The 27,533-nt window shown below is 42.7% G+C and overlaps 2 protein-coding genes across 11 annotated transcripts in view; one reads left to right on the top strand and one right to left on the bottom strand.

Annotated features, from left to right (window-relative positions):
• The window catches only part of ATAD2 (ATPase family AAA domain containing 2), a 96,350-nt gene extending 94,221 nt beyond the window's left edge, over window positions 1–2,129 (bottom strand). For 4 of the 7 annotated variants that reach the window (XM_073330197.1, XM_073330203.1, XM_073330199.1 and 1 more), the window contains exon 1: window positions 1,601–2,128. In XM_073330197.1, coding sequence (XP_073186298.1) covers window positions 1,601–1,828 — 228 coding nt within the window. In that variant the 5' untranslated portion in view covers window positions 1,829–2,128. Of the gene's footprint in view, window positions 1–1,600 lie in introns of all 7 variants that reach the window. The other 3 variants (XM_073330201.1, XM_073330198.1, XM_073330200.1) reach the window with 2 other exon arrangements.
• Window positions 1,133–26,823, top strand: NTAQ1 (N-terminal glutamine amidase 1). Of its 4 annotated transcripts, XM_073330207.1 has the most exons (7): window positions 4,665–4,872; window positions 7,013–7,112; window positions 7,572–7,622; window positions 16,460–16,608; window positions 17,008–17,132; window positions 25,851–25,929; window positions 26,067–26,156. In XM_073330207.1, exons 1-6 carry the CDS (start codon window positions 4,784–4,786, stop codon window positions 25,904–25,906), a joined length of 570 nt encoding a protein of 189 aa, XP_073186308.1. In that variant the 5' UTR covers window positions 4,665–4,783; the 3' UTR covers window positions 25,907–25,929; window positions 26,067–26,156. The 4 variants fall into 4 exon arrangements, with proteins under 4 accessions (XP_073186310.1, XP_073186308.1, XP_073186307.1 ...); XM_073330209.1 differs by lacking the exons at window positions 4,665–4,872; window positions 25,851–25,929 and adding an exon at window positions 1,133–1,177 and having other exon boundaries at window positions 26,067–26,823; XM_073330206.1 differs by lacking the exon at window positions 25,851–25,929 and having other exon boundaries at window positions 26,067–26,820.
• The last annotated feature ends 710 nt before the right edge of the window (window positions 26,824–27,533 follow it).

The raw sequence follows: 27,533 nt of genomic DNA, 5'->3' as shown, positions 1-27,533 counted from the left end.
ATTAATTTAAATGGGGGGGGGGGGGGGAGGGGGATATTAAGGTTCCAGGAAATTCTTTTTAGCCAGACAAAAGATGTGTATGTGTGTGTTTCTGACTCTACCACCTCAACCAAGCTTCACAATCATCATTGCTGTGTACAGTATTAAATTGTTTGTTTAAAACTTTAAACAAACAATTTAATACTGTACACAGCAATGATGATTGTGAAGCTTGGTTGAGGTGGTAGAGTCAGAGGGTGGGATATTTCCCAGGGAATGCCTTGCAGCTAAATGATGAACTAACACTGGGCTGAGCCCTCAATTGAATTAGCTTAACATCATTTTGCTTAAAGTAGCATTTTTCAGGAACATAACTACCATGTTAAGTGAAGAGTTACTGTACTCTATGTATACTCTGTCAATTGTTTTTAATAGGTAAACCAGGATGAGCGTGGCCAGCTCTGGGATCTGAGACATAACGAGAACAGGGGTGGAGGGAAAAAAAGACATCTAGTGTGTGGATGGGAATATTTTAATATAGTTTGTGTTCAGAGGAAGCAGGATATGCCTGTGCATTTGTCACACAGTTGGAACTGACAAGATTTACCCTTCCTTGTTTCCAGAAGTTCTCTTTTAGATAAGAGGCTCAGGTCTATTCTTAGCAGTTCCCTCCCTAGCAGGGAATCCTTCCCCACTCTCCATATGGACATGAATTAAATTAAGATGGGCTCAGCAACCTGGTACTCTTTAGGCTGCTACAACTTTGTGCTCCAGCAGCTTCAGTCATTGTGTAAAATCAATGAGGGCAGATCCTGTCTTATGCAAAATGTTAACTCTGAAGGCTAATGACAATTAACAACATTTTAAACTTTCATTGCTGACTACATGTTAATCTGCACAATCCACTACAGTAACATCTCACTGCAGTGGCCTCCTCTTCACTGCTAAAAGCGGAGTTCTCATCTGGGGTGACTAACTCATGAACTAGCCTTCTGTTAAAAAAAAAAAAGAGTGGAAACAAGGAGATAAACTAAGCAGGGCCAACCACAGGAGAATAGTGATGACCTCACCAAGTTTACATCGGAGTGAGACGGAAGTGCTTTATCTCCACTGTGGAGCCCATGATGTTACTCAACCGCACACGCGCGCACACAGTTAAAACTCTAAAGACAAGGCCTAAGGCTCTGACCCTCAAACGGTAGGTGCGCAGGAGGCTCTGGAGCCAGCACGTGGGGAATGAACACAGCTTCGCGGATAATCCGGTTACCTAAAGCCAGAGCAGAGCCGACCCCAGCAAAGGGGAGCCAAGCCGGACGTGTCTCAGCACAGGCTCCCGCTGTAGAGTGCCCTCAGCCCCTAGACCCCGCCACACTATGGGGATGGGCCCCGTCTTCTGGGCGGAGTTCAGACCACCCCCCCCACCCCAGATTTCCCGGGGGAGGGGGTCACCACGGCCGCTCGCCGGCGCCAGGAGAGCTCGGGCCCCTCCGCCCCCCGGACCCCGCCGCCGCAGCCCGTGGGGACAGTCGCCGCCAAGGACCGGGGGGAATCGCACTCTTCAGGCGGGCCTGGGAGAAGGCATCAGCATAGCTGTCCGCCGCAAGGCTGCCCCGGTACTCACGCCGCCCGTGGCCTCCGGCGCTCTCCCGGCTCCTCTGCTGCACTTGCTGCCGGAGGCGGCTGCGGCCGAGCGGGTGCCCATCCTGCGGCTCCGGGGCGCCGGGGAGTTCAGGGATAGGAACTCGGAGCTTGAGTCCATCAGGTCGTAAAGGGACCCCTGACCGCTCGGGGCGGCGGACGGGACGGGGCGGCCGCGCCCGCTACCTGTGTTGCTCCGTAGCATCACCATGGCCGGACCCGTTCCGGCTCAAGCGGGTGGTGGGGGGCGGCGGCTTCTCTCCGAATTCTGGCGCCACAAACCGCGGGCTGTCGCTTCACCGCCCTGCCGTCGTATCTCTCCGCCTCCGCCCCTCAGCAGAGCCGTGGTGCGACTCCTGAGAGTCAGCAGGTCGCGTGGTACCTGTTGCTGCTGTTACCCTCAATCACTGAGCCTGCGGCCGCACCGACAGAAATCGTTCCGCCCCCCTCGTCCCGTGGGACTCTTTCCCCTGGTCGGTTAGTCCCGGACAGGGTGCGGAGAGACACGTACCGGTACTGAGTCCCTTTGGAATTTTTGGCGCGTGCAAAGTTGGGGGGGGGGGCAAGTGTTTTGCCCGGTTCTGATTGGCTAAGAGAAAGGCGCTCAGCCCGCCTGCTCCGTCGCTTCCCGCGGAAAGGAGATTCAAATGCCAGTCCCTTAAAGAGCCACTGCCCGAGATCTCAGACAGCTGTTCCCCGCGGAGCCAGATCCCCGCCAGGCAGGGGCAGGTGTTGCAGGAGCCTGCCGCAAAAGGCAGGGCTCTAATTCAATGGGTCCTTGTCACCCTGTCATACCCTCCCCCCCCCCCCGGAAGAGCGTTCAGGGGCAGGGCCGTACACACACGCTGCACCCCAGTCAGGCGGGGGTGGGGGGGGGCATGCACACACGTTGCAGCTGGACAGGGCTCAGGCCAGAGGGAGCTTACTGGCAGCAGCTGCTGTCTCAACTTGCTGATATACTTAAAAAGGCAGCATATTTAGAGTGGGGTCCACATACGTAAAGGGGCAATGTGCACCTCTCTCTCACACACACACACACACACACCATCATCATCATGTTTCCGCAGGGAATATTTGCAGCCACTGCCATGCATCTGTTGTGTCTCCTCCCTCCATTTGTGGTGCCTTGTAGAGTGTGAGGCTACATTAACAACCATGTGTTAACCCTTGAGGGCTCAGCCGAATGCTAGTTCATTTAGCAGCAAGAAGGGTGGGAAATATCCCACCCTCTGATTCTACCACCTCAACCAAGCTTCACAATCATCATTGCTGTGTACAGTATTAAACTGTTTATATACACACAGTATAATTTTTAAACAATGTCTTTTGTCTGCAAAAAAAATTTCTCTGGAACCTGAAACACCCCCCCATTTACATTAATTCTTATGAGGAAATTGGATTCGCTTAACATCATTTTGCTTAAAGTAGCATTTTTCAGGAACATAACTACAACATTAAGCAAGGAGTTACTGTATTTACTTAGTAGCCTATCTGTACATTCTTATTTTAGAAAATATTGGCCTTTGGCTCTCATGGGCCCAGCTAAGTTTGGGACATAACACTAATAGCCAGCACATTCCATCACAAAAAGAGTGCAACAACATTTTCATTCCAAAATAGACTGTTTAAGCAAAACAGGTTAATTTTTCATTAAAGTCCTTCCCCTGCTTCCCCTATTTTGCTTCCATCCTCCTGAGCAATAAAGCAAACTAAAGTTTCAAATATGAAGGTTTCATTCTCTCGAAAAGTTTAGCACATTTCAGTTAAAAGTCCGTTGTCAGCTACAAAGGTCATATCTAAACACCGCAAATACTGATGTATTCTCATCCACAAAAAATTGAGAGCCTGCTGTAGTTTTGATGTGACACAGCATTTTGCTCAAGTGTCATGGCCTGGAAATAAATTAAGGATTTTTTGTGATGTCTGGCACAAAAAAAAAAACAAAAAAACCACACCCCCAAACTTTCCACACAGTCCTACCTAATGTTAGCCCTACCCATCACCAAACTATGGGGCAAGACATAATAGCTACTAGAGAAGTGAACAGCAATGAATACAGCTTTAAATAAAAAAAAGTCTTTTTCATGATTAAACCTCATGACTGTGTGGTGCTACCTGTAAGCACCTTATAAAAATAAACTCTTTTGTGTATTTTATGGCCCAGGAGATGAAAGGCCCTTGTGCAGCCATTAGTTTTGCCAGGTTAAGCAAGCTTCTGCCAGTTTTCAGGGCTTAAAACTATCTCAAGAATCTCTTCCTGCTGATTTAACAAAAAAGACAGCCAGAAAGAAAGGTACTGTATTTAACTTCAAATATCTGTTTGGCCATGTACAAGTCAGATGGAAAACACTTCTCTGGGGAGGTTTTCCATGCACGCTGTGAACAGGCTTCCTTTTCGTCCTCAACATCTTCTTCCCTGTGGCTCAGGGCCAGTCTCTCCCACACTAACAGCTCCAGATTCCATTCCTCTGCCCTTCTTGATTAGTAGCAGCTCACCCTACCCCCTTGCTAAGGCTCAGCCTCTGTCCTGACCTCTCCCACCCCTCCATTGTAAGCTCAGGATCTCTCCTAGGGTGACCAGATAGCTAGTGTGAAAAAATCAGGAGGCAGGGATAGTAAGAGCCTAGATAAGAAAAAGCCCCAAATACAGGGACTGTCCCTATAAAATCGGGACATCTGGTCACCCTCCTGATATTATCTCTCTCCCCACTCAAGCCCTCTCTCTCCACCCCTTGTTTTGGCTCAGGATCCTCCCACCATCTGAGCTAGACTTAAGCTACCCGTTTTGCCCACCTTGGCTCAAACTTTGCCCTTTTTCTGGTTTGGGTTCAAAACTTCCCCTTTCTCCGCTCTTCTGGCTCAGCCTGCCCCCTCCTTTAATGCAGCATGCTGGAGCTTAACAGAGCAATAGAAATGATCTCACTTTATATCCAAGTTAAAACGCCTCCCACCTGCCTGAGCTCCTAGTAGTCGTGCAATAACAGCCAGATTTCCTAGGGGAAGAAATTGCTTGTAACTCACCCATTTCCTGCACAACCCACAAACACTTCCTGAGCAAACTGCTGCTTTATACAGTTGGGGGAAGCTTTAGTGCTGCCTTCTGGTATATGAGGCTGTTAAACCCGCCCCTAGCCAGTACTCCTATACACCTGGATGAGGGTCACCTATGGAACAGCCAAGGGTAGCAGCAGCAACTGCTGGCTATCAGCCAGCTGCCCCTGCTCGGCACTCCTGTGTGTACACCAGCTGCTATTGGTAAGGAGCAATAGACATGTAAGAAATGTGGCGTGCTGGGTACATTTGCTTTCTTCTTCACTAGTCAAGTAATAAGTGCACCAAGAGAGGATGCACTGAGGACCAGGGTTCCCTATTGCCATCTCTCATGTTTCCCTTTCTCTTTAGAAATTCTGCACATATTCTTGCAGGAGGCAAAGTGGAAGAAATGAGATCGTAAGAGCCAGGAGAGAAAGAGTATTCTTCTTACAATAACATTTGGTATTATAGGATAAAAGGGTGCATTGGTTAGAGAGTACTATAATTTACAGTGTCCAAATCAGGATTATTGAAGGATGATTTACTGGGGAATAACAATATACAGGGTCATTGTAACCTCCTGGATAGTTTATCACTTGGAAAATAATTTGTGATTCCATTAGTATTTATTGTATGTCATATGCAGTTATTGTTATCAGTGGCATTGTTTATTTGGAATTATACAGAACTATTACAATAGTAATATTAGGTAACAATGATTTTATATACAGGGATTGTTAATACTTTCTGCTAGCATCAGATAGAAGTCTATTTAAAAATTACAAATATTTTTAAAAGCTGTTACATACACTTGATAACATTTATTTTTACAGTTAAGATTTTTACAGTAACTCCTCACTTAATGTCGTCCCAGTTAATGTTGTTACATCGCTGACCTATTAGAGAACGTGATCTTTTAAAGTTGCGCAGTGCTCCCTTGTAATGTTTTTTGGCAGCTGCCTGCTTTGTCCACTGCTTTCAGGAAGAGCAGCCCGTTGGCGTTAGCTGGTAGGGGCTGGTTGGGCCAGCATCCCCCTATCAGCTCCCCTAAGTTCCCTATGAAGCAGCCACGCAGCAGGCTATTAACTGCCGGGCAGTTCAGCTGTCTCTCCCCCTACTGCCATGTGCTGCTCCTGCCCTCTGCCTTGGAGTTGTTCCTGGAAGCCTCCTGATTGCTGTGCGGGGGCGGGGGGGGGGGGGAGGGAGACGGGTGCTGATGTCAGGGTGTGCCCCTTCCCCTGCTCCTGTACCCTGTCTTCACAGAGTGGAGGGGGGTGGGAGGGCGGACACTACAGGTCTCGGGACAGAGGGAGCTTGCTGTCAGCAGCTGCTGTCTCAACTTCCTGATATACTGAAAAAGGCGGTGTACTTAGAATGGGGTCAGCATACTTAAAGGGGCAATGCGCGTCTCTCTCTCTCTCGCTCACACACACACAAACGGTGTGTGTCTCTGTCTCATAGACACATTCACCACCCAGCACTTTGGAAAGTGGAGGGAGTGGAGTGCTCCAGTGGGATAGCGTGGGTTCATCCTCCTGTTCAGTTACTGTAGGGAATGTTTGCAGCCACTGCCATGCCTCTATTGTGTCTCCTCCTGACTCCCTCCATTCGTGCTGCCTTATAGAGTGTGAGGCTACATTAACAACAATGTGTTAATCCTTGAGGGCTCAGCCGAGTGTTAGTTCATCATTTAGCAGCAAGGCATTCCCTGGGAAATATCCCACCCTCTGATTCCACAACCTCAACAAAGCTTCACAATTGTCATTGCTGTGTACAGTATTAAATTGTTTGTTTAAAACTTATAGTGTGTGTGTATATATATAATATATACACACACACACACAATGTCTTTTGTCTGGCAAAAAAAAAATTTCCCTGGAACCTAATCCCCCTATTTACATTAATTCTTATGGGGAAATTGGATTCACTTAACATAGTTTCACTTAAAGTAGCATTTTTCAGGAACATAACTACAACCTTAAGTGAGGAGTTACTGTATTTAATATAATTTGTTGATACTTGAATCAAAACTTTGCCATAGACAATGAGGAAAAGACTAAACACTAGATACACCAGTCATTTGGTATTACAAAGCATTTCTTGACAGAGTAAACCAAATGATGCTTCCTCTTGTCTGTTAAACAGTAGTTAAGCCTAAAAGTCTATGAATTAATTGTGGAAACATTTTTATAAGAGCTTGGACCTAAATTTTAGAGATTAAAAACAGATGTGTGAAGGGGAGTTGGGAAAAAGTCTTCAACAGAAAAATTAATCCAAAAGTGGAAACATCACAACATCTATCCTGTTTTTATTGTGTAAATCAGAAATAAAACAAGAACTGTAAAAAACTTGTATTTTACAGTGAGGAAAATGTTTGGAAACTTTGTGAATACATCAGAAGTTATGATCAATACCCTTTAGAAGAATTTTATGCCGTTTTCATATCCAATGAGAGAAGGATGGTAAGTTGATGAGTTGTGATATAGAACAAAGGTCAAAACAGATTCACTGTGAAGGAAAGATGGGGATCCAGGCATATAGGTGACCTGAGCCTGGTAGCTCAGCTGGGCCCCATGGTCACACAGATACTGGAAAAGATCCTAAAAGGCAGGTCTTTTAGTCATATATGGCAGTCTGGGCCTTGGAGCTGACATTTGGAGACGTATCATCTCCCTGAGGATGGCAGGGATCCATTTGCTGCTATCAATCAGCTGAGGAGACTGAATGGTCTGTGTGGTCCCCAACTAAGAGCTCAAAAAGACCAAAAGACAATCTGATAAAAGCTTAATTATTGCATTGCAGATGTAACGCAAGCTGACTAATTTTATCATTCAGTGAAGACCGACCTAACTTGTATTAGACTGAAATCCTAGATATTTCTTTGGTTTACTTAAAATTAGCTTCTAACTTGTAATTTGCAGATACCGCTCTGGAAGCAGCAGTCAGGATGTGGAGATGAACCTGTGGTTTGGGTAAGACATTCTATTCTGTTCTATGTAGATCCTTATAGCATGCTCATTTCCCTAGTATCTCTAGCACATTAAGCAATAAGGGGAATCAGGCCTCACCAACCTATTAGAATTCTTTGAGGGTGTCAGAAAACATATAGAGAAGGGAGATCAAGTGGATATAGTGTACCTTTCAGAAAGTCTTTGACAAGGTGCCTCACCAAAGGCTCTTAAGCAAAGTAAGGAGTAATTGGATAAAAGGGAATGTCCTCTCATGTATCAGTAACCTGGCCGCTAAGAACGCTATTGCTTGGCTTAGCAAATAGTCAAGCGCTAAATAAAATAAATAGTACCTGGTTAAAAGATAGGAAACAAAAGAAAGGAATAAACTGTCAGTTTTCAAGTACAGAGAAGTAAATGGCAGGGTTCCCCAAGGATCTCTATTGGGACCAGTGCTGTTCAACATATTAATAAATTAAAAAAGGGTAAACAGTGAAGTGGCAAAATTTGCAGACAATACAAAATTACTTAAGATAGTTAAGTTCAAAGCTGACTGTGAAGAGTTACAAAGGGATCTCACAAAACTGGGTGATTGGGCAAGAAAATGCCAGATGAAGTTCAGCATTGATAAATGCAAAGTAATGCCACTGGAAAAATGAATCCCAACTATACATACAAAAAGATGGGGTCTAAATTAGCTATTACCACTCAGGAAGGAGAAATTGGAATCATTGGATAGTTCTCTGAAAACATCTACTCAGTGTGCAGCAGCAGTCTAAAAAAGCTAACAGAATGATAGGAACCATTAGAAATAAGATAGATAATAAGGCAGAAAATATCACAGTGCCACTATATAAATCCATGATACACTTACACTTTGAATACTGTGTGCGGTTCTGGCTGCCCCATCTGAAAAAAAAAATTAGAATTGGAAGAAGTACGGAGAAGGGCAACAAAAAAGATTAGGGTTATGAAACACCTTCCATATGAGGAGAGAGTGAAAATACTGGAACTGTTTGGCTTAGCTAAGAAATAACTAAGGGGGGATATGATAGAGGTAAAAAAAATCATGAACTGTGTCAAGAATGTGAATAAGATAGTATTATTTACCCCTTCACCTAACATATGAACAGGGGTCACTTGATGAAATTTATAGGCAGCAGGTTTAAAACAAACATACAGAAGTACTTCTTCACACAACACACAGGCAACCTGTGGAACTCATTACCAGGGCATGTTGTGAAGGCCAAAACTATAACTGGGATTAAAAAAAGAATAAGATAAGTTCATTGCAGATGGGTCCATAAATGCTATTAGTCAAGATGGTCAGGGACACAACTCCATGCTCTGTGTGTCCCTAACCCTCTAACTGCCAGAAACTGGGACTGGATGACAGGGGATGGATCACTCTATAAATTGTCCTGTTCTGTTCACTCCTTTTGAAGCATCTGGTAGCGGCCACTGTCAGAAGCCAGGATACTGGGTTAAATGGACCATTGGTTTGACCCAGTATGGTCATTCTTAGGTTCTTAACAACATCCCATGTGTGCTTTCTAAGGTCAGGTCTACACTACAGACTTCTATTGGTATAACTACATCACGTAAGTCACTACCCGGATCAGCGGGTAGTGATCGATCTATTGGGGATCCATTTATCGCGTCTAGTGTAGACATGATAAATTGATCCCCGATCGCTCTGCTGTCGACTCCGGAACTCCACCACGGCGAGAGGCAGAAGCGGAGTCGACGGGGGAGCGGAGGCCGTTGATCCCGCGCCATGAGGACGCGAAGTAAGTGATTCTAAGTCGATCTAAGATACGTCGACTTCAGCTACGCTATTCTCGTAGCTGAAGTTGCGTATCTTAGATCGATTCCCCCTCCCCCCCCAGCCCCGTGTAGACCAGGCCCCAGACTTATATTGGTATAACTACATCAAGGGTGTGAAAAATCATGCCTGAGTGACATAGTTATATCGACCTAACCCCTGGTGTAAACAGCGCTATGTCAGAGTGTGAGCTTTTCCCATTGATATAGCTACCACCTCTCGCAGAGGTGGATTAACTACGCCGATGGGATTCTCCCATTGGCATAGGAATGTTTTCACTTAGGCACTTCAGCGATGCAGCTGCACCAATGCAGCATTTTAAGTGGGGTAGACCACTTTTATATAGTAAAAGAACAATGGAACATCCAATGAAACACTTAAAACTTCTAACACAACACATAATAAACCTGTGGAACTTATTGCCACAGGATATCATTGAGGCCAAGAGCCTAGTTGGATCCAAAAAAGTGTAGATATTTACATGGATAATAAAAATATCAACATAGGATAGAAAAATCTAAGGGTTATACAGCTTCATGTGTCAGGGCATATGCCCTATGGGATGGTATTAAGGGAAAATTTCCTTTTTGGACATAATTATCACTGAACTTTTCTCTGAAGTGTCCGGTACTGGAGCACTAGTCCAGTTTTGGTGCGGCAATCTTCTATTCTAGAAAGTGAAGGTTAAGATGGCACTTTCAATATAAATGCCCTATTCAGGTACCTATAACTTTGTTTTTTTTAAAAAAACTGGCACATGCCATCTCAGACTGGGAATGAATTGTTTGGGAAAATCAGAAAAAAAAAACTGTTTGAGCCATTTTAATTATATCCTTGCATGGCCCCTTCTCCACCCTGCCCCCAAGTGTAACTCAAAAATAACTTAGTTTAAAAACAAACCAACTTTACAAATAATTAGTTTTGAATGAGATCTAAGTGGTATGAGAAGGAAGGTAGAAGAGGGATAGAGAAGGCCGTTACAGATTTTAAGAGTTTTCCCACCAAAATGTATTGAATTCAAGTTTTTTTGGTAGACAATCCAACTAGAAATGCAAACTTGTATAAGCATATAGTTGGTTTCCCGGTTCTCATCGTCACTATTCCGTCCCTTTTAAATTTTGTTGTTGCACAAAGCTTCACTTCCAATACAGTGTATTAGTATGGCAAAATAATTTGCCTAAGAACTTTACAATTTCTTACTCCAAATAGCTAGGCTTGTTTACCCCTGAAAATGTTATATGAAAGCTCCTCAAAAGCTTTCCATAAGTGGATTTTGTATTCACTTTACTAGGGTACAGTTAATTGTGATTAATTGTACAAAATGAGTTATCAAACACAGCATTAAAATTACCTGGTAATCACTTCACAAAGAGGCAAGTTGTCTTCTTTTATCTGTGCCAGCCTTTGGTTGGGATTGAGCTGAACACAAAGGACATGTTATCCAATTCAAATATTTTATTGTATTAGGGTGTGGAAATTAAGAAGATATCTATATCATTTTGTATGAATACTATGTGTCTTGGTTTCCCTGTTTTGAGATTCTATCTGACTGCCTACAGTTAAATCAAAGGGAGGGGGGAGGAAGAAGGGAGGCATTAGGCATCAGCAAACAGGAAATGAAACTGACAAAGATAAGGTATCTCTAGGGATCAGAGTAGCAGCCCTGTTAGACTGTATTCGCAAAAAGAAAAGTAGTACTTGTGGAATCTTAGAGACTAACCAATTTATTTGAGCATAAGCTTCCGTGAACTACAGCTCACTTCATCGGATGCATAAAGTGGAAAATGCAGTGAGGATGTTTTATACACACAGACCATGAAAAAATGGGTGTTTATCACTTCAAAAGGTTTTCTCTCCCCCCACCCCACTCTCCTGCTGGTAATAGCTTATCTAAAGTGATCACTCTCCTTACAATGTGTATGATAATCAAGGTGGGCCATTTCCAGCACAAATCCAGGGTTTAACAAGAACGTCTGAGGAACAGTGGGGGAGGGGTGAGGGGGGCGTAGGAAAAAACAAGAGGAAATAGGTTACCTTGCATAATGACTTAGCCACTCCCAGTCTCTATTCAAGCCTAAGTTAATTGTATCCAAATTGCAAATGAATTCCAATTCAGCAGTCTCTCGCTGGAGTCTGGTTTTGAAGTTTTTCTGTTGTAATATCGCAACTTTCATGTCTGTAATCGCGTGACCAGAGACATTGAAGTGTTCTCCGACTGGTTTATGAATGTTATAATTCTTGACATCTGATTTGTGTCCATTTATTCTTTTACGTAGAGACTGTCCAATTTGACCAATGTACATGGCAGAGGGGCATTGCTGGCACATGATGGCATATATCACATTGGTAGATGTGCAGGTGAACGAGCCTCTGATAGTGTGGCTGATGTTATTAGGCCCTGTGATGGTGTCCCCTGAATAGATATGTGGACACAGTTGGCAACGGGCTTTGTTGCAAAGATAGTTTCCTGGGTTAGTGGTTCTGTTGTGTGGTATGTAGTTGCTGGTGAGTATTTGCTTCAGGCTGGGGGGCTGTCTGTAGGCAAGGACTGGCCTATCTCCCAAGATTTGTGAGAGTGATGGGTCGTCCTTCAGGATAGGTTGTAGATCCTTGATGATGCGTTGGAGAGGTTTTAGTTGGGGGCTAAAGGTGACGGCTAGTGGCGTTCTGTTATTTTCTTTGTTAGGCCTGTCCTGTAGTAGGTGACTTCTGGGTACTTTTCTGGCTCTGTCAATCTGTTTCTTCACTTCCGCAGGTGGGTACTGTAGTTGTAAGAATGCTTGATAGAGATCTTGTAGGTGTTTGTCTCTGTCTGAGGGGTTGGAGCAAATGCAGTTGTATCGTAGAGCTTGGCTGTAGACAATGGACTGTGTGGTGTGGTCTGGGTGAAAGCTGGAGGCATGTAGGTAGGAATAGTGGTCAGTAGGTTTGCGGTATAGGGTGGTGTTTATGTGACCATCGCTTATTAGCACCATAGTGTCCAGGAAGTGGATCTCTTCTGTGGACTGGTCCAGGCTGAGGTTGATGGTGGGATGGAAATTGTTGAAATCCTGGTGGAATTCCTCAAGGGCTTCTTTTCCATGGGTCCAGATGATGAAGATGTCATCAATATAGCGCAAAGAGTAGGGGCATTAGGGGGCGAGAGCTGAGGAAGCGTTGTAAGTCAGCCATAAAAATGTTGGCATACTGTGGGGCCATGCGGGTACCCATAGCAGTGCCGCTGATTTGAAGGTGTGCATTGTCCCCAAATGTGACACCATTACAATCTACTTACCACACAGACTATGCTGACAACTTGTGCCACACGCTCTCAAAGAAACTGCGGAACCACCTGATCAATATCCTCTACAGCAAACAGGGAAAGATTAAGAATGAGCTCTCAAAACTGGATACTCGCATAAAAAAACAACCTTCCACACAAACTTCCTCATGGCTGGACTTTACTACAACTAGACAAGCCATTTACAACACACATTTTGCTTCTCTACAAAAGAAAACGGACACTAAACTTTCTAAACTACTACATGCCACAGGGGGCCACATCAATGGTTCCCTCAACCCACCCAGCAATATTGTTAATCTATCCAACTATACTCTTAGGACAGCTTCTTCTGCTGGGTTATCTCGGTGCCTCTCCTTCTGCCCCTCTACTCCCATGAACATGATACAGTTCTGTGGTGACCTAGAATCCTATTATTGACGTCTCCGACTCAAGGAATATTTCCAACACTCCTCTGAACAACATGCTAATCCACAGAGACCTCCCTACCAACACTACCAAAAGAGGGATTCTAGGTGGACTCCTCCTGAAGGCCGAGACAGCAGACTGGACTTCTACATAGAGCGTTTCCGCCGACGTGCACAGGCTGAAATTGTGGAAAAGCAGCATCACTTGCCCCACAACCTCAGCCGTGCAGAACACAATGCCATCCACAGCCTCAGAAACAACTCTGACATCATAATCAAAAAGGCTGACAAAGGAGGTGCTGTTGTCATCATGAATAGGTCGGAATATGAACAAGAGGCTGCTTGGCAGCTCTCCAATACCACTTTCTACAAGCCATTACCCTCTGATCCCACTGAGGGTTACCAAAAGAAACTACAGAATTTGCTCAAGAAACTCCCTGAAAAAGCACAAGATCAAATCCGCACAGACACACCCGACCTGGGATATTCTATCTACTACCCAAGATCCATAAACCTGGAAATCCTGGGCACCCCATCATCTCAGGCATTGGTACCCTGACAGCAGGATTGTCTGGCTATGTAGACTCCCTCCTCAGGCCCTACGCTACCAGCACTCCCAGCTATCTTCGAGACACCACTGACTTGCTAAGGAAACTACAATCCATCGGTGATCTTCCTGAAAATACCATCCTGGTCACTATGGATGTAGAAGCCCTCTACACCAACATTCCACCCAAAGATGGACTACAAGCTGTCAGGAAAACTATCCCCGATAATGTCACAGCAAACCTGGTGGCTGAACTTTGTGAACTTTATCCTCACCCATAACTATTTCACATTTGGGGACAATGTATACGTTCAAATCAGCAGCACTGCTATGAGTACCCGCATGGCCCCACAGTATGCCAACATTTTTATAGCTGACTTACAACAACGCTTCCTCAGCTCTCGCCCCCTAATGCCCCTACTATACTTGCGCTATATTGATGACATCTTCATCATCTGGACCCATGGAAAAGAGGCCCTTGAGGAATTCCACCAGGATTTCAACAATTTCCATCCCACCATCAACCTCAGCCTGGACCAGTCCACACAAGAGATCCACCTCCTGGACACTATGGTGCTAAAAAGCGATGGTCACATAAACACCACCCTATACCGGAAACCTACTGACCGCTATTCCTACCTATATGCCTCCAGCTTTCACCCAGACCACACCACACAGTCCATTGTCTACAGCCAAGCTCTACGATACAACTGCATTTGCTCCAACCCCTCAGACAGAGACAAACACCTACAAGATCTCTATCAAGCATTCTTACAACTACAATACCCACCTGCTGAAGTGAAGAAACAGATTGATAGAGCCAGAAGAGTTCCCAGAAATCACCTACTACAGGACAGGCCTAACAAAGAAAATAACAGAACGCCACTAGCCGTCACCTTCAGCCCCCAACTAAAACCTCTCCAATGCATTATCAAGGATCTACAACCTATCCTGAAGGACGACCCATCACTCTCACAAATCTTGGGAGACAAGCCAGTCCTTGCCTACAGACAGCCCCCCAGCCTGAAGCAAATACTCACCAGCAACTACATACCACACAACAGAACCACTAACCCAGGAACCTGTCCTTGCAACAAAGCCCGTTGCCAACTGTGCCCACATATCTATTCAGGGGACACCATCACAGGGCCTAATAACATCAGCCACACTATCAGAGGCTCGTTCACCTGCACATCTACCAATGTGATATATGCCATCATGTGCCAGCAATGCCCCTCTGCCTTGTACATTGGTCAAATTGGACAGTCTCTACGTAAAAGAATAAATGGACACAAATCAGATGTCAAGAATTATAACATTCATAAACCAGTCGGAGAACACTTCAATGTCTCTGGTCACGCGATTACAGACATGAAAGTTGCGATATTACAACAGAAAAACTTCAAAACCAGACTCCAGCGAGAGACTGCTGAATTGGAATTCATTTGCAATTTGGATACAATTAACTTAGGCTTGAATAGAGACTGGGAGTGGCTAAGTCATTATGCAAGGTAACCTATTTCCTCTTGTTTTTTCCTACGCCCCCCTCCCCCCTCCCCCACTGTTCCTCAGACGTTCTTGTTAAACCCTGGATTTGTGCTGGAAATGGCCCACCTTGATTATCATACACATTGTAAGGAGAGTGATCACTTTAGATAAGCTGTTACCAGCAGGAGAGTGGGGTGGGGGGAGAGAAAACCTTTTGAAGTGATAAACACCCATTTTTTCATGGTCTGTGTGTATAAAACATCCTCACTGCATTTTCCACTTTATGCATCCAATGAAGTGAGCTGTAGTTCACGAAAGCTTATGCTCAAATAAATTGGTTAGTCTCCAAGGTGCCACAAGTACTCCTTTTTATCTCTAGGGAGAATACCAAGGGACCTTAACAGAAGGAATGGGCGAGCTATTCATTGAAAATTCCTTACCTGCCTGTGACCAGAAAGGTGACAGGCCTGCTTTTTCAAGGCCAGAGACCAAGACCAAAAAGAACACTAAGGTCCAGATCCTCAAAGGTATTTAGGTTCCTAATTCTCACTGAAATCAATGGATCTTGGCCTAAACAATTTCAACCTCAAGCCTAGAGGAAAAGGAGCGGGGAGCAGGCAGGAGCTTCTTGGGGAGACAAAACTTATTTTGGTGGTGTATTCAACAGGGCTCTGGAACTAAGGCAGGGGCTCTTCAGGCTGTGCCTGAGATAGCTCGGTTGCCTAAGCTTGAGAGAGGTGATGACTTGCAGGCAAACCTTGGGTGTGCAGGACTGTTGTAGGTTTAACCTTTTCTCCCTGTGTTCTGGCTACCTTTGGGTGTATGGACGCAAGCTGTTTGGAGTCACTTTAATCAGCCCTGGGTCACAGGTACCCAACGAGGATTGTCTTGCTGGTTCCAGTTTCAGTTGGCTCTGCGTTATAGCTGGAAACAGGCAGGCTGCTACTCTGGGATCCGCTCTTAGAGTGGTAAAATTGTGGGCCAGAGAGAGGTGAAGGCAGTGAAACTTGTCACCTGAGTTGCACTCATGAGAGGCTGCTAGAGGGTATAAAGCACTGTTTGCACTGTAACTGTGGCAGGATGGTAGGAATAGACGGCATTTCACCCTGGTGATCCAGGCTAAAGTGGGATAAGCTGTGGAATGCCACTTGGAAAGGGTATCCACTGGACAGACTGGGGGAGAGATCACAGTCGCAGCCATCACATATGGATTATGCTTTGGGGTGATTTCTGTCCCCTTTTCCTAATATCTCTAAGGTTTGTCTATGACCATTTACAACTGTGTTGTTAACTGTCAATGACCTTTACTCCTAGGATTACCATGTTATTTTACTTCATGTTTCAAGTAGAGACCAGAACTTCATTTACGATCTCGACACAGTGTTGCCATTTCCATGTCCATTTGACACGTACATTGAGGAGGCCTTTAAATCAGATGATATTCTTCTTCCAGGATTCAGAAGGTGAGAAAATTAAAACAAATGTGGTACAGAATATTTTACAAAAGCCAAGCCTCAACAATTGATATAGTTGACATTTTTCTTTGTATGCATAGTCACCTATGTATAATCTGTTACTATGCAGGAAATTAAACACACCACACTGCTCTTCTAATGATCCTGACCTTAAAGGTACAATGGTTCATCCATCAATAAAACTTTCTATTTCCTTGCATTGCTTCCTGTTAGTCATTCAGCTACCTGACACTATTAATATACAACTAAACTATATGAATTTGATTTAACTGCTCAGAGTCAACACTCAGTGAGGGCAGGAAAAGGCTTTGGTAATGTTAGTAATGTTTAATACAGTATTACATGACTCCATCACTTAGTATGTTCTTGAATTATATGTTTGTTTAGAAAAATCAGACTGATTCGAGCAGATTTGTATCTGAAGACATTTGCTTCTGACCGATCCCACATGAAAGATGCCAATGGACACTGGCAGAAGCCTCCTCCTTCCTACCCTTGCATTGAAACTGCAGGTAAATAGCATTCCACAGCCAAAACAAAAAAATCCTGTTCCTTTTGATTTAAGAAAATGAAACAAAATAAAACCAAAGAATTGCATAAGTGATATTTATGCTTCCATAATATACTGTGAAAGCACTGCCACCTTTCCTTTCAAGACAAAGTACTTTATTATTTCATCAGAAAAAAGTATGAACTCACATCTTGCATGTACCTACGGGATTATATAATGTTCAACACCGTTTCTGGCATTTATCAAACATTAACTAGCTAATCCTCACAACACCTTGTGTGAGGTGGGCAAGTAAGCATTAATGTCCCCTCATTACCGGAGCTGATGCAGAGAGGATAAAGGGACTCGTTCACAATCACATAGTGAGTCTCTGATAGACTTGGGATTGGAATTTCAGAGTCACAAGTCTCAGACTTGTGTTCAGATTGTACCTCTCATATGCAAGTCAGTCTTCACAAGGAGAAAGTCCATGTCCATGTGATCCACAGGGCTGAGTTCAGATAACCCAGGACTGTAGGCACATCCCACATGTTGGTCCCATGGTATGGCCCTGCCTCTCCTTGGGGTAGCACAGGTGTCAGAGTTAAGAAGAATGGGACAGTTCACACCTCTCAGAACCAATGTTTTAGGTTTTTCTGCCAACCAGACAGGCATCAGTTACACTCAGGTCACATCAAGCTTTTCCTTACATACATGAGGGGTAGAAACATAATTTAAAAAGAAAGCCAAGGTTCTGACCTCCTCATGGGACTGCAGGAATTGGGGCTTTGTGAATAAGCCTATAGTGCCTATGCTTTGATTTGGTCCTGGGGCTCAAAAAGCACAGTGGGTATTTTTTTGTTTTTGTTTTTAAAAGATCATTCAAGCCCCGATTCAGGAAAGCACTTAAACATGTATAGATGTTCATCCCTATTCAGAATGGTGCTTAAGCACATGCTTAAGTCCCACTGTCTTCAGTGGGGCTTGGCATTTAAGCATGTACTTATGCTGAGTAGGGATGCTTTATTGAATCGTATGCCATCAAGCTTGATCCTACAGGCTGCTGAGCACTCTGGCCCCACTCCAGCTAAGCACTTAAGCACGTGCTTAACATTAAGCACATGAGTAGTCCTGTTGCAGTCAGTGGGATTACTAATCTGTTTAAAGTTTAAGCACATGATTAAGTAGTTTGGTCCTGAACATTCTGACCCTGATCTAGTAAACACTGGATATTTTTCTTTTTTTGTTTTGTTTCCATTCCCTTCCACACTCTTCTTAAATACCGTATATACTCAATCATTAGCCCATTCGTTTATAAGCCGACCGCCCCCCAAGATGGATAGATAAAAATAATAAAAACTGTATGACCCTTTCATGAGCAGACCCTATATTTCAGGGATTGGCAAACTTTGGCTCCCGGCCCGTCAGGGTAAGCCGCTGGCAGGTCAGGACATTTTGTTTACCTGGAGCATCTGCAGGCATGGAGCCCCTCAGCTCCCAGTGGCTGCGGTTCACCATTCGCAGCCAGTGGGAGCTGCAGGAAGTGGTGCCACTTCCCGCAGCTCCCATTGGCTGGGAATGGCGAACCGTGGCCTCTGGGAGCTGAGGGGCTCCATGCCTGCAGATGCTCCAGGTAAACAAAACTACAATGTATTAGATATTCAGTTCAATGATTTATAGAGATTTTTAAAATCATCATCAGATTTTGGTGTAGACCCATTTATAAGCCGACCCCCAGTCTTTGGTGCATCACTTTTTTACCAAAAATATTCAGCTTATGACCAAGTATATATGGTATGTGCTATCCTGATACTACTTTCTTTTCCTTTCCTTTCCAGCCAGGTTCAATTTCTTCTCCTCCAGCCTTATTCCTTCATTCACTTGAGATATTCATATACATATGTGTTTGTACCTCAACAGCTACCTAATTTTCTTAAGCTTGACTTCAGTGGAACTACTCACGTGTTTAAAGTTAGGGACATGCCTAACTACCTTGAGGCCACAGTCACCAATTGAGGCCACAGTCACCAATGATTCAACCCCTAAGCTCAGCGTGAACCCTGTAAATCACTAAAGTTCTACAAATAATTTGTTAGAGTTCACTGTAGCTCAAAGTTTGTACTTTGAAGATAGAAGGGGGACAAGAAACTGAACTCCTTTGCTACTGGTCAATCAGTAGGTGGCACTCTTCCCTCAGTCAGTAGTGAACTAATATTTCAGCACTGTGTTCCAAGGGAACTGTTCTTCTGGAGGGGTCTTTTTTCCCCCCAAATGAGAAAGAAAACTGAGGGGTTTGACCTCCTGTGACCAGTAAAGAGCTAATGGGTGTTCGCCCCAGTATCCCAACCAAATTCCAGTTGGAGTAACTACATTCTCTCTGCCAAAATTCTCCATACAGTTTCAGTTAGCTATGGTATTTCACTTTCTTCATTAAATTGCTAACACATTTCACTCTAGCATTTACTGCATTGCAGTGGTCGGCAAGTGGTTCCTGCTTATTTGTTTTATATCCGTTTATTTGTAAGGAACCATACCTGTTTTTCTACTTGTGTATTCTTTTTCATAATTTAGAGTAGTTGATTTCCTTACAAAGTCACAGAGAAGACATTTTTATATTAGTACAGTTTGCTGCATGCTCTGTATTTTCCCTTGGGATGTTACTAAAGTGAGCACCTTATATGTTTTAAAATATATTTAAAAGATTGATACATTTCGAAATGTATCAGTATTTCTAAAGCACTTATCACCATAATATTTAGGAATTGTTTATACTTATTAAAGATGAAGATCAACATAGTTTTGCTGCTCTGCTCCTACAAAACATTTGTATTTTTCAATATTAATTACATTATCGCTCCTTTCATTTTGAAGGATTCAAAAGCTTTAATAAAACTTAAAGACAAGAATTTGTTTTTCCTATTACTGAAATGTTTCCACTTTAGTGTGGAACATAGCAGCTGCTTAACGGCTCTTAACACTTCAGAACAGGAAGTGACCCAAGAATATCAAATGGACATGACAGTGGAAATGTAGATACAGTAAAAGCAGTTATTTAGTTTGACTAGGCCAGGACACTGGGAGTACCACCGTCACTTTTATGGAAAATGGCATGGGATTTTTAATGATCCCAAGTGGTCAGGAGTTGTTTTCCATCTCCTCTGAATAATGGTACAGTGCCTTTACCTAATGAGGCATTAGTTCAGTAGTGACTCAGAAGGCAGAGGACTGCCTACAGCCATTACCAATATAACTTCCTGTACCATTTTCAGGATTGTCAACTTTCATGATTTTATCACAAGCCTCATGATATTTCAATTATAGCCCCATCTTAATTAATTAAAGTTGGAATCAGGCGATTGTATGATAATCTCAACTTCAATTTTTAAAAATTAAAGTTTCTAATCCTGATGGTTGCACAAAAAAGGCTTGAAAACATGAACAAAGTAAATTCCAAAAAGTCTCAAAGCCTAATGCAAATAAAAAGAACCCAAAATGTATTGGTTTAAAAATCATGATTTTTAAGAATGTTTCCTAATTTGGGGTGGATGGGGAAGGATAACATGATTTTTAAAAACTTGGGGTTGGCAATACTGCATTTGGGTTATCCTTTGGAGTCTATCATATATATATTGATCAGGCTTGATCCTGCTTAGCTTGTGAGCTCTGATACGATCACAGTTCTAACTGCAGGACAACATAAAATATATCTTCCAAAAAGCATTTCAAAATTTCCTGGAACAGATGGCCTTACTACTTAGAGCTGCTACAAACAGTTGAATATTACATTGCAAACCATGGTTCAAATCTGAAGTCTTCCCAGGTGTTGGGTAGCACACCAGCAAGATTGGTGCAGCAGGTTTCTTAGTTATAGTCGCTGGGTGGTTGTAAATGATGCATTTTGTTTTCAAAAAGAGTGGATAAGACAGCTGAGAAATAAAAGTTGGAGGGCACTGTATCTGACACATCTGTTAGACATGTAGGCTGCTAGACTGAAGCTATGTAGATATCTGCAGCTTCTACCTTTGTCTTCTCACAAAAGTGGTGGTAGAATCATAGTGAACCCAACAAAGAAAGCATCAGTGAGAAAAAGAGCAGCACATACACGCTGTCTAACCTGCTGTTATTTTTATCTAAGGAAAAAAATTGTTATGAGCTTTGTGTGAACAAAGGAGAAAAACAGGATAAAAGCAACCAAGGACATAACATTAAACTTTCTTTACATGCTGTAGAGCTTATTATTAAAACTACACAGTTATAAGTTAAAGGAGACTGAAAGGTTCAGTGGTAAAAAAACTACAAACTTCCTGGAACAAGCCCTGCTGAAGTAAACCTGAACACTGCAGGGTCAAATTTCATGTGCAGTTTAATAATTCTACACTATTATTGTTATCTAACTGCCAATTCTCTTCTCCCACTGCTCTCCTCATGTCTCCAGAGCCTCCCTTTTGAATCTCAATATTTGGCTACCCATAATCTACACACTGTAATGGTCAAGCTTCCCACTTTCAAAGTGTAACCTTTGGGTGGACTAGAGTTTACTTCATTGCCTTTCTCCTAATGCCTAAAAACAACTGCCATAGAAAAACACATGGACACCCAGAATTCAGTCATTGAGGATTTTCAACAAGGATTGCACAAGGTCAACCTCCCCACAATCAAGTCCAAAAGAACAAAAGGAGTGAACTTAATTCTTAAGTATCAAATTTATAAAATCTTATGATAAAGAAAATAATTAATAACTTAATTTCTACAACATAACATGGATACTTTATAATCCACATCCATTATCTTCACAGTTATACATAAATAAAGAAAAATTAAATCTAAACAGGTCCGTCCCCACAGAAATACAGTGAGAAGAAACTCAGAGTTCCCAAAAATCTTAGGTTGAGTTCACCTGTCTCAGTTACAATCATTGATCACCAAAACCTATACAATCGGCAGAGTCAAAAGCAATATCTTCCCTCTACTTGCTTGTAGAAATCTTCAAATGGAGTCCATGCATACTCTTCCTCCTCCTCTGCTAAAATCACTCAGGTAGGTATATAGATTTTAAAATAAACCCATTACAAGAAAAATACAAAACTGAGAATAGCAAAATATAAATGACTCTTTACCCATGATCACATTTAAACAAGAGAAAAATAGGTCCATCATAGTAGTGGAGAGAACTTAACTAAAAAAACAGTTTGGCTAAAATCAAGCAACATTCCAAGCATACAATTAAAATGAAGGAAATTAGTTTTCCCTCCCAAATTTCTCCTCTCTGTAATTAACCCTGCCAGGGCATCCCTGTTCGAGGGTTAAAAATATCAGTAACCTAAAAGCTTCACAGTTAGGGTAAAATAGCCTGCTTTCTGCTCCTGTGGCTCAGCTTCTCTCAACCCACAGAGGGCCCATGGCCTTTTGTAAAGTAGCTGCCTGACTGCTTGCCTTCAGGGAGTCTTGAGTCCAGCTACATCAATCCTATTGAGCATATCCAAAACTATCACACCCAATTCCAGAAACTTCTGAGTGTTGAGTGCTAATTGTACATTTGCCTAGCAACAATGACTCATTCCTACCCACTCCCCATAAATCTCTTAAGGAGATATCCCTATGAAGCACATGGGTTACAAATGCACCCAACATCTCCTTTATAGCCTACATCTAGGCTTCTTGGAAAATCACAGTCTGTCTTTGTAATTAGTATAAGGATGTACAGCACCTTGCATCCAATGCTTGTAAATGCCTGGAATAGCTCTAGCATAGGGTTGTTAAATCTGGAATAAGCTCTTTGCAATGATTCAGCTGAACCAGAACTAATCTACCCACTATGGACAGAAACCACAAGCAGTGCAGCTGTATCAGTTACTAACTCCATCCCACAGTGCATGGCCTAGAATATTTGGAAACTACCCATAAGCCCCTGCTCATAGCAAGTGTGTCAGGCATAATGGACAAGTGCCTTAAGAGTCCCAGAATTCACAGCATGGCTGCAGTAATAAAATGTATTGTGCGTGGCTCTACTAAAATGGTTCTGTCAGAAGAAGTGTTGCTATGTGGATACGCAGAAACAAGCAAATCAAACAGCCATTTCATTCAATCAGTGTCTCGGCAACAATTTCCATCCTTAGGGCCTGGTCCTGCTCCTAAATAGGATTAGGTCCAGAATGTAAACACAATTTGTCTTCTCTCACCCCTACTTTCTTCAATGCCAACCCCTACGCTTGGAAGAGCCTTTCTACTTGCTCTCACTCCAGTCCTTTTTGAAAAACCAACTGTTTTGTCAGCAATAACATCTGCATTCTGTTCTTATGTGTTAGCTCTCCTATTCCACTGTAGGCCTTAGAACCTCAGATGAAGGACTTTATCTGGATTATGATATCTTTTGCCTAGCAATTTTTTAAAGTTGTAAGGCACTATGTAAACTAACAGGCCTGTAGTTTCCCAGATCACTTTTATTTCCCCTTTCTTAAAAATAGGAACTACATTTGTAATTCTCCAGTCATAGGGTACAACCCCCGATTTATTCATTTAAGATTCATTAAAATCCTTGCTATTGGACTGGCAATTTCATGTGCCAGTTCCTTTTAGTATTCTTGGATGGAGATTATCTGGAGCCCCCAATTTAATCCTATTAAGATGTTTGAGTTTGACTTCCACCTCAGATGTGGTGATTTCCTTGTTCCCATTAGCCACCTTGCCACTACCTCTAAACTCTTCATTAGGCTTATTAAAAACAAAGGCAAAGTATTTGTTTAGGTGTTGGGCCATGCCTAGATTATCTTTAATCTCCAACCCATCTTCAGTGTTCAGCTGTCTCACTTCTTTCCTTGTTTTCTTTTTATTTATATAGCTATAGAACCTTTTGCAATTGGTTTTAATTCCCTTTGCAATGTCCAACTCTGCTTGGCTTTTGGCAGTTCTCACTTTATCCCTTTATCACTATCTGACCTCCAAGAGGTAGCGTTCCTTGCTGGTCCATCCCATCTTCCATTCCTTTTAGGCTTTCTGCTTTGAGATGCTTTCTCATCCAGGTTGGTCTGCAGCCCTTCCCTATGTATGTTTTCCCCTTGCTTAGGATGCAGGCTTCAGATAGTTTCTGCAACTTTCACAAAGTAATTCCAAGCCTACTCCACATTCAGATCCTTGAGTTCTTCGATCCAGTCCACTTCCCTAACTAATTCCCTTAATTTTTTAAAGTTTGCCCTTTTGAAATCAAGGACCCTAGCTGCAGATCTATTTTTGTTTATTCTTCCATTTAGTGTAAACTGAATTAGTTCATGATCACTCAGACCAAGCTCGTCCCCTACAACCAGTTCTTCTATGAGGTCCTCACTGCTCCCCAATACCAAATCTAAAATGGAATCACCTCTTGTTGGTTCAGCAACTATTTGGTTAAGAAATCTGTCAGCTATCACATGCTGGAAAATCTGGGCCCTACTATTATTAGTAGCACTTGTCCTCCAATCTATATCTGGGAAGTTAAAGTTTCCCATAATCACACAATTCTCAGTAGTATTTATTTCATTAAAACATTAAAGAGGTCTCTGTCCATATTTAAACTGGATCCTGGGGGTCTGTAGCATACCCCAAGCACTATCCCAGGGGAACCTCTGGTAGCTTTCTCCCCCAAAGTGATTTTGGTCCAAATAGACTCTGTCTTATCCATTTCATCACTTCTAATTTGCTTACAGTCTACCTCATTATTGATATACAATGCTACACCATCACCTTCATTTCTGTCCTGAACGGCACATATCCTTCAATACCTCTACTCCAGTCATGACTACTATTCCAACATGTTTCTGTTATTCCTATAATATCTGGTTTCACTTCATGCACCAGTGGTTCTAATTCCTCCATTTTGTTACCCAGGCTCCTTGCATTGGCATACAAACATCTTAATTGTTGCTGCTTTGCTTTGCCCACATTCCTTGCCCTACTGAGTACTGTCATTCTACTGCCAGTATCGCCTACTTGATTGATAGCGCTGATACCAATGAAGCTATCTTTTCTCTTAAACTCCATTCTCCTACCCACAGCTGTTCCTTTCTCCAGTGCTGTATTCTTTCTTACTTGATTTTTCTCCCTCTCAATGTTAATCAGATGTAGAGATTACACGAGCATCTCCCAACTGTCTCCCCCAAGTTATCATGGCTCTGGTTTCAGAATTTATGGCTTGAACCAAAGCACTCAAAGTCACTGGGAGTCTTTCAAATAAGTCCATTGGACCTGATGAAGTCCATTAATTATTTTCCTAGTTGGGGCATGATCCCGAGGCTGATCAGCATCTCATAGGAAGTGATCAGCACCTTCTAATTCCTATTAATTGCTATGTCCCTGATCTAATGCCCCATTGAAGTCAATGGGAAAAAGCTTCCATTGACTCCAATGGGCTTTGGATCAGGCCCTTAAATAGGAGCAAGGTTTCGCAGGACCTTGCAGGATCAGGCTCTTTTTGAATAGAGAGATGCCGTAGGACCCATAGTTTTTACTATAGCAGTCCTTTTTTTTTGAATTCTCTAGTTTTGGTCACCCTTTATCCTGCACTACAACTCCGTGGCATGATACAAGTGCCTTCTGGGACTGCTGCAAATCTCTAGTGTATTCCTTCATACTCTTTCTTTCAATCAATAAAAATGCTGCTCAGGCAACAAAATTATTGACATGGGCAGAAAGGGATCAGAGACAAATGCTACATCCTGAAAATGAAATGAAGGAAATGAAGACTCTGATGGTATATTACAATTTGCAGGATTCCCTCTGAGTGGTATTTTCCCTATGCAATGGCTTTTCATGACGGGGAAGTAGCTCTTGACATGAGCTCTTTGCTGGTATGTATGTGTATATTAATCCCTACCATCAAAACAGGTTTCTGTCTGCATTTGATTGACAAATAATGTTCATGTATTCTTGTGCTAAATAGATGCCTTATCTAGGACTCTAATATTCTCTGTTTATCCTTATCTAGACTCCAAGATGAACCTGGATGATTTTATCAATATGAATCCCAAGGTGGGATGGGGCTCAGTATTTCTGCTACCTGACTTTGTGGATCGGTATGGCAGACAGAGCTGATTTCAGGTTCACCTTGAAAGGACAGTGATGTAAACAAAGGACACATCAGCTTCCCTTTTTTGTTTTGTTGCAGTTGCTCTTGTCATTCTATTTATAAATTGGTTTATTTCGATGACATTTATTGTTTTGTCAAATACAAGAATTGAACAAAAACGCAATGAACTGAATAAAATATTTTGACTATATAACAAGAGTTAAAACTTATATAATGGATCAGACTAATTCTATAGCATCTGTACTGACCCTACTAAACTTAAACTTCAATCTGTTAGCTGAGATTACTGGACCCCAGTCCTGCAGCTACATCGTTACAGGTGGAAGCTTGTGCCTGTATGGAGCCCATTGACTTCAATGAGAGTCTGAGCAATGTAAGGATCTTCCTGCATGGATCCAACTGCAGGATCAAGGCCTTAGGTATGAGAACATTGTATATTCTGAAGAAAATATTGAAAGTTAAATAAATCAACTTGGAAATACACCACCATGATTTTCCTCTCTAATTCGTCCAGAACAGATGTTTAGTTCCATATAGAGCATGATGGATATTAGAGATGATCCCTGTTAACTCTTATAGAATAAATAATCTGCCTATTCCTGTAGCTCTTATAAAAAAAAAGTCACTCTGTTGAGATAAAGGCCAAGGAACATTTTCACTCAGCATTGAATGTACTCAGATCAGCGTAATATTTATATCTCTGGCACTTGAAGCCTGACAGCATTTCATCAACATTTCCAGAACGTATGCTGTTAGAATACCAACATTTAGGGCTAGAGTGAGCCTTTGCTCAATGTTCTAAATACAGTGCTGGCCTGTGAGAAGGCCAGGGAAGGAACTGCATGCATCTCTCAATTTCATCCCTGCTCAACCCATGTTTCCTGGGTGCAGTAATGTATGCCAGTCCTTTGACTGTCCCTCTGCTGGTGTGTGTGGTGCAAAGTCAACACCTCATGCACTCCTTGCTCATCTTCACTCTCTCCCTACCAGCTTGTTTGCAGTGGAGTAAAGGTTGTGTGAGACCTGTTGTTCGCACCACATGTGGAGCTGAAATGTAGGTGCCCACAGCCAGGCATCTTACTCTCTTTCATGGCCATATTTGAGCAAGCCATTGTAACCAGCTAGATTGAAAACCACAGATTGTTTGGAACCATTCAGTAAGATACTGGGAAATATCTACACAAATATCTGTCTCTAAAGTAAAAATGGAGAACTGCACTGGTTATTCTAAAAGTGAGGAGAGGGAAAATAGTCCAAAGGACATCAGTATTTGCTTATATAGTGGTCATCACTGTGGCGTCTGAGCATCTAAGATGCAAGGGGCTTTTCAGTGTGGACTACTGTATGTACTAAAGAAAAATTCAA

Source organism: Lepidochelys kempii, chromosome 2, assembly GCF_965140265.1.
Source record: "Lepidochelys kempii isolate rLepKem1 chromosome 2, rLepKem1.hap2, whole genome shotgun sequence".
Classification (NCBI taxonomy): domain Eukaryota; kingdom Metazoa; phylum Chordata; order Testudines; family Cheloniidae; genus Lepidochelys; species Lepidochelys kempii.
Note: the sequence above shows the minus strand (reverse complement) of the source record. Positions and strands in the feature narration are given on the sequence as shown.

Bases quoted from the DNA above. Each gene is read 5' to 3' on its own strand.
- NTAQ1 (XM_073330206.1), top strand. From the start codon at position 4,784: ATGGAACAGCCAAGGGTAGCAGCAGCAACTGCTGGCTATCAGCCAGCT. The intron at 16,609-17,007 runs GTGAGAAAATTA...ATGTTTGTTTAG, and splicing joins CTTCTTCCAGGATTCAGAAG to AAAAATCAGACTGATTCGAG. The intron at 17,133-26,066 runs GTAAATAGCATT...ATCCTTATCTAG, and splicing joins CCCTTGCATTGAAACTGCAG to ACTCCAAGATGAACCTGGAT.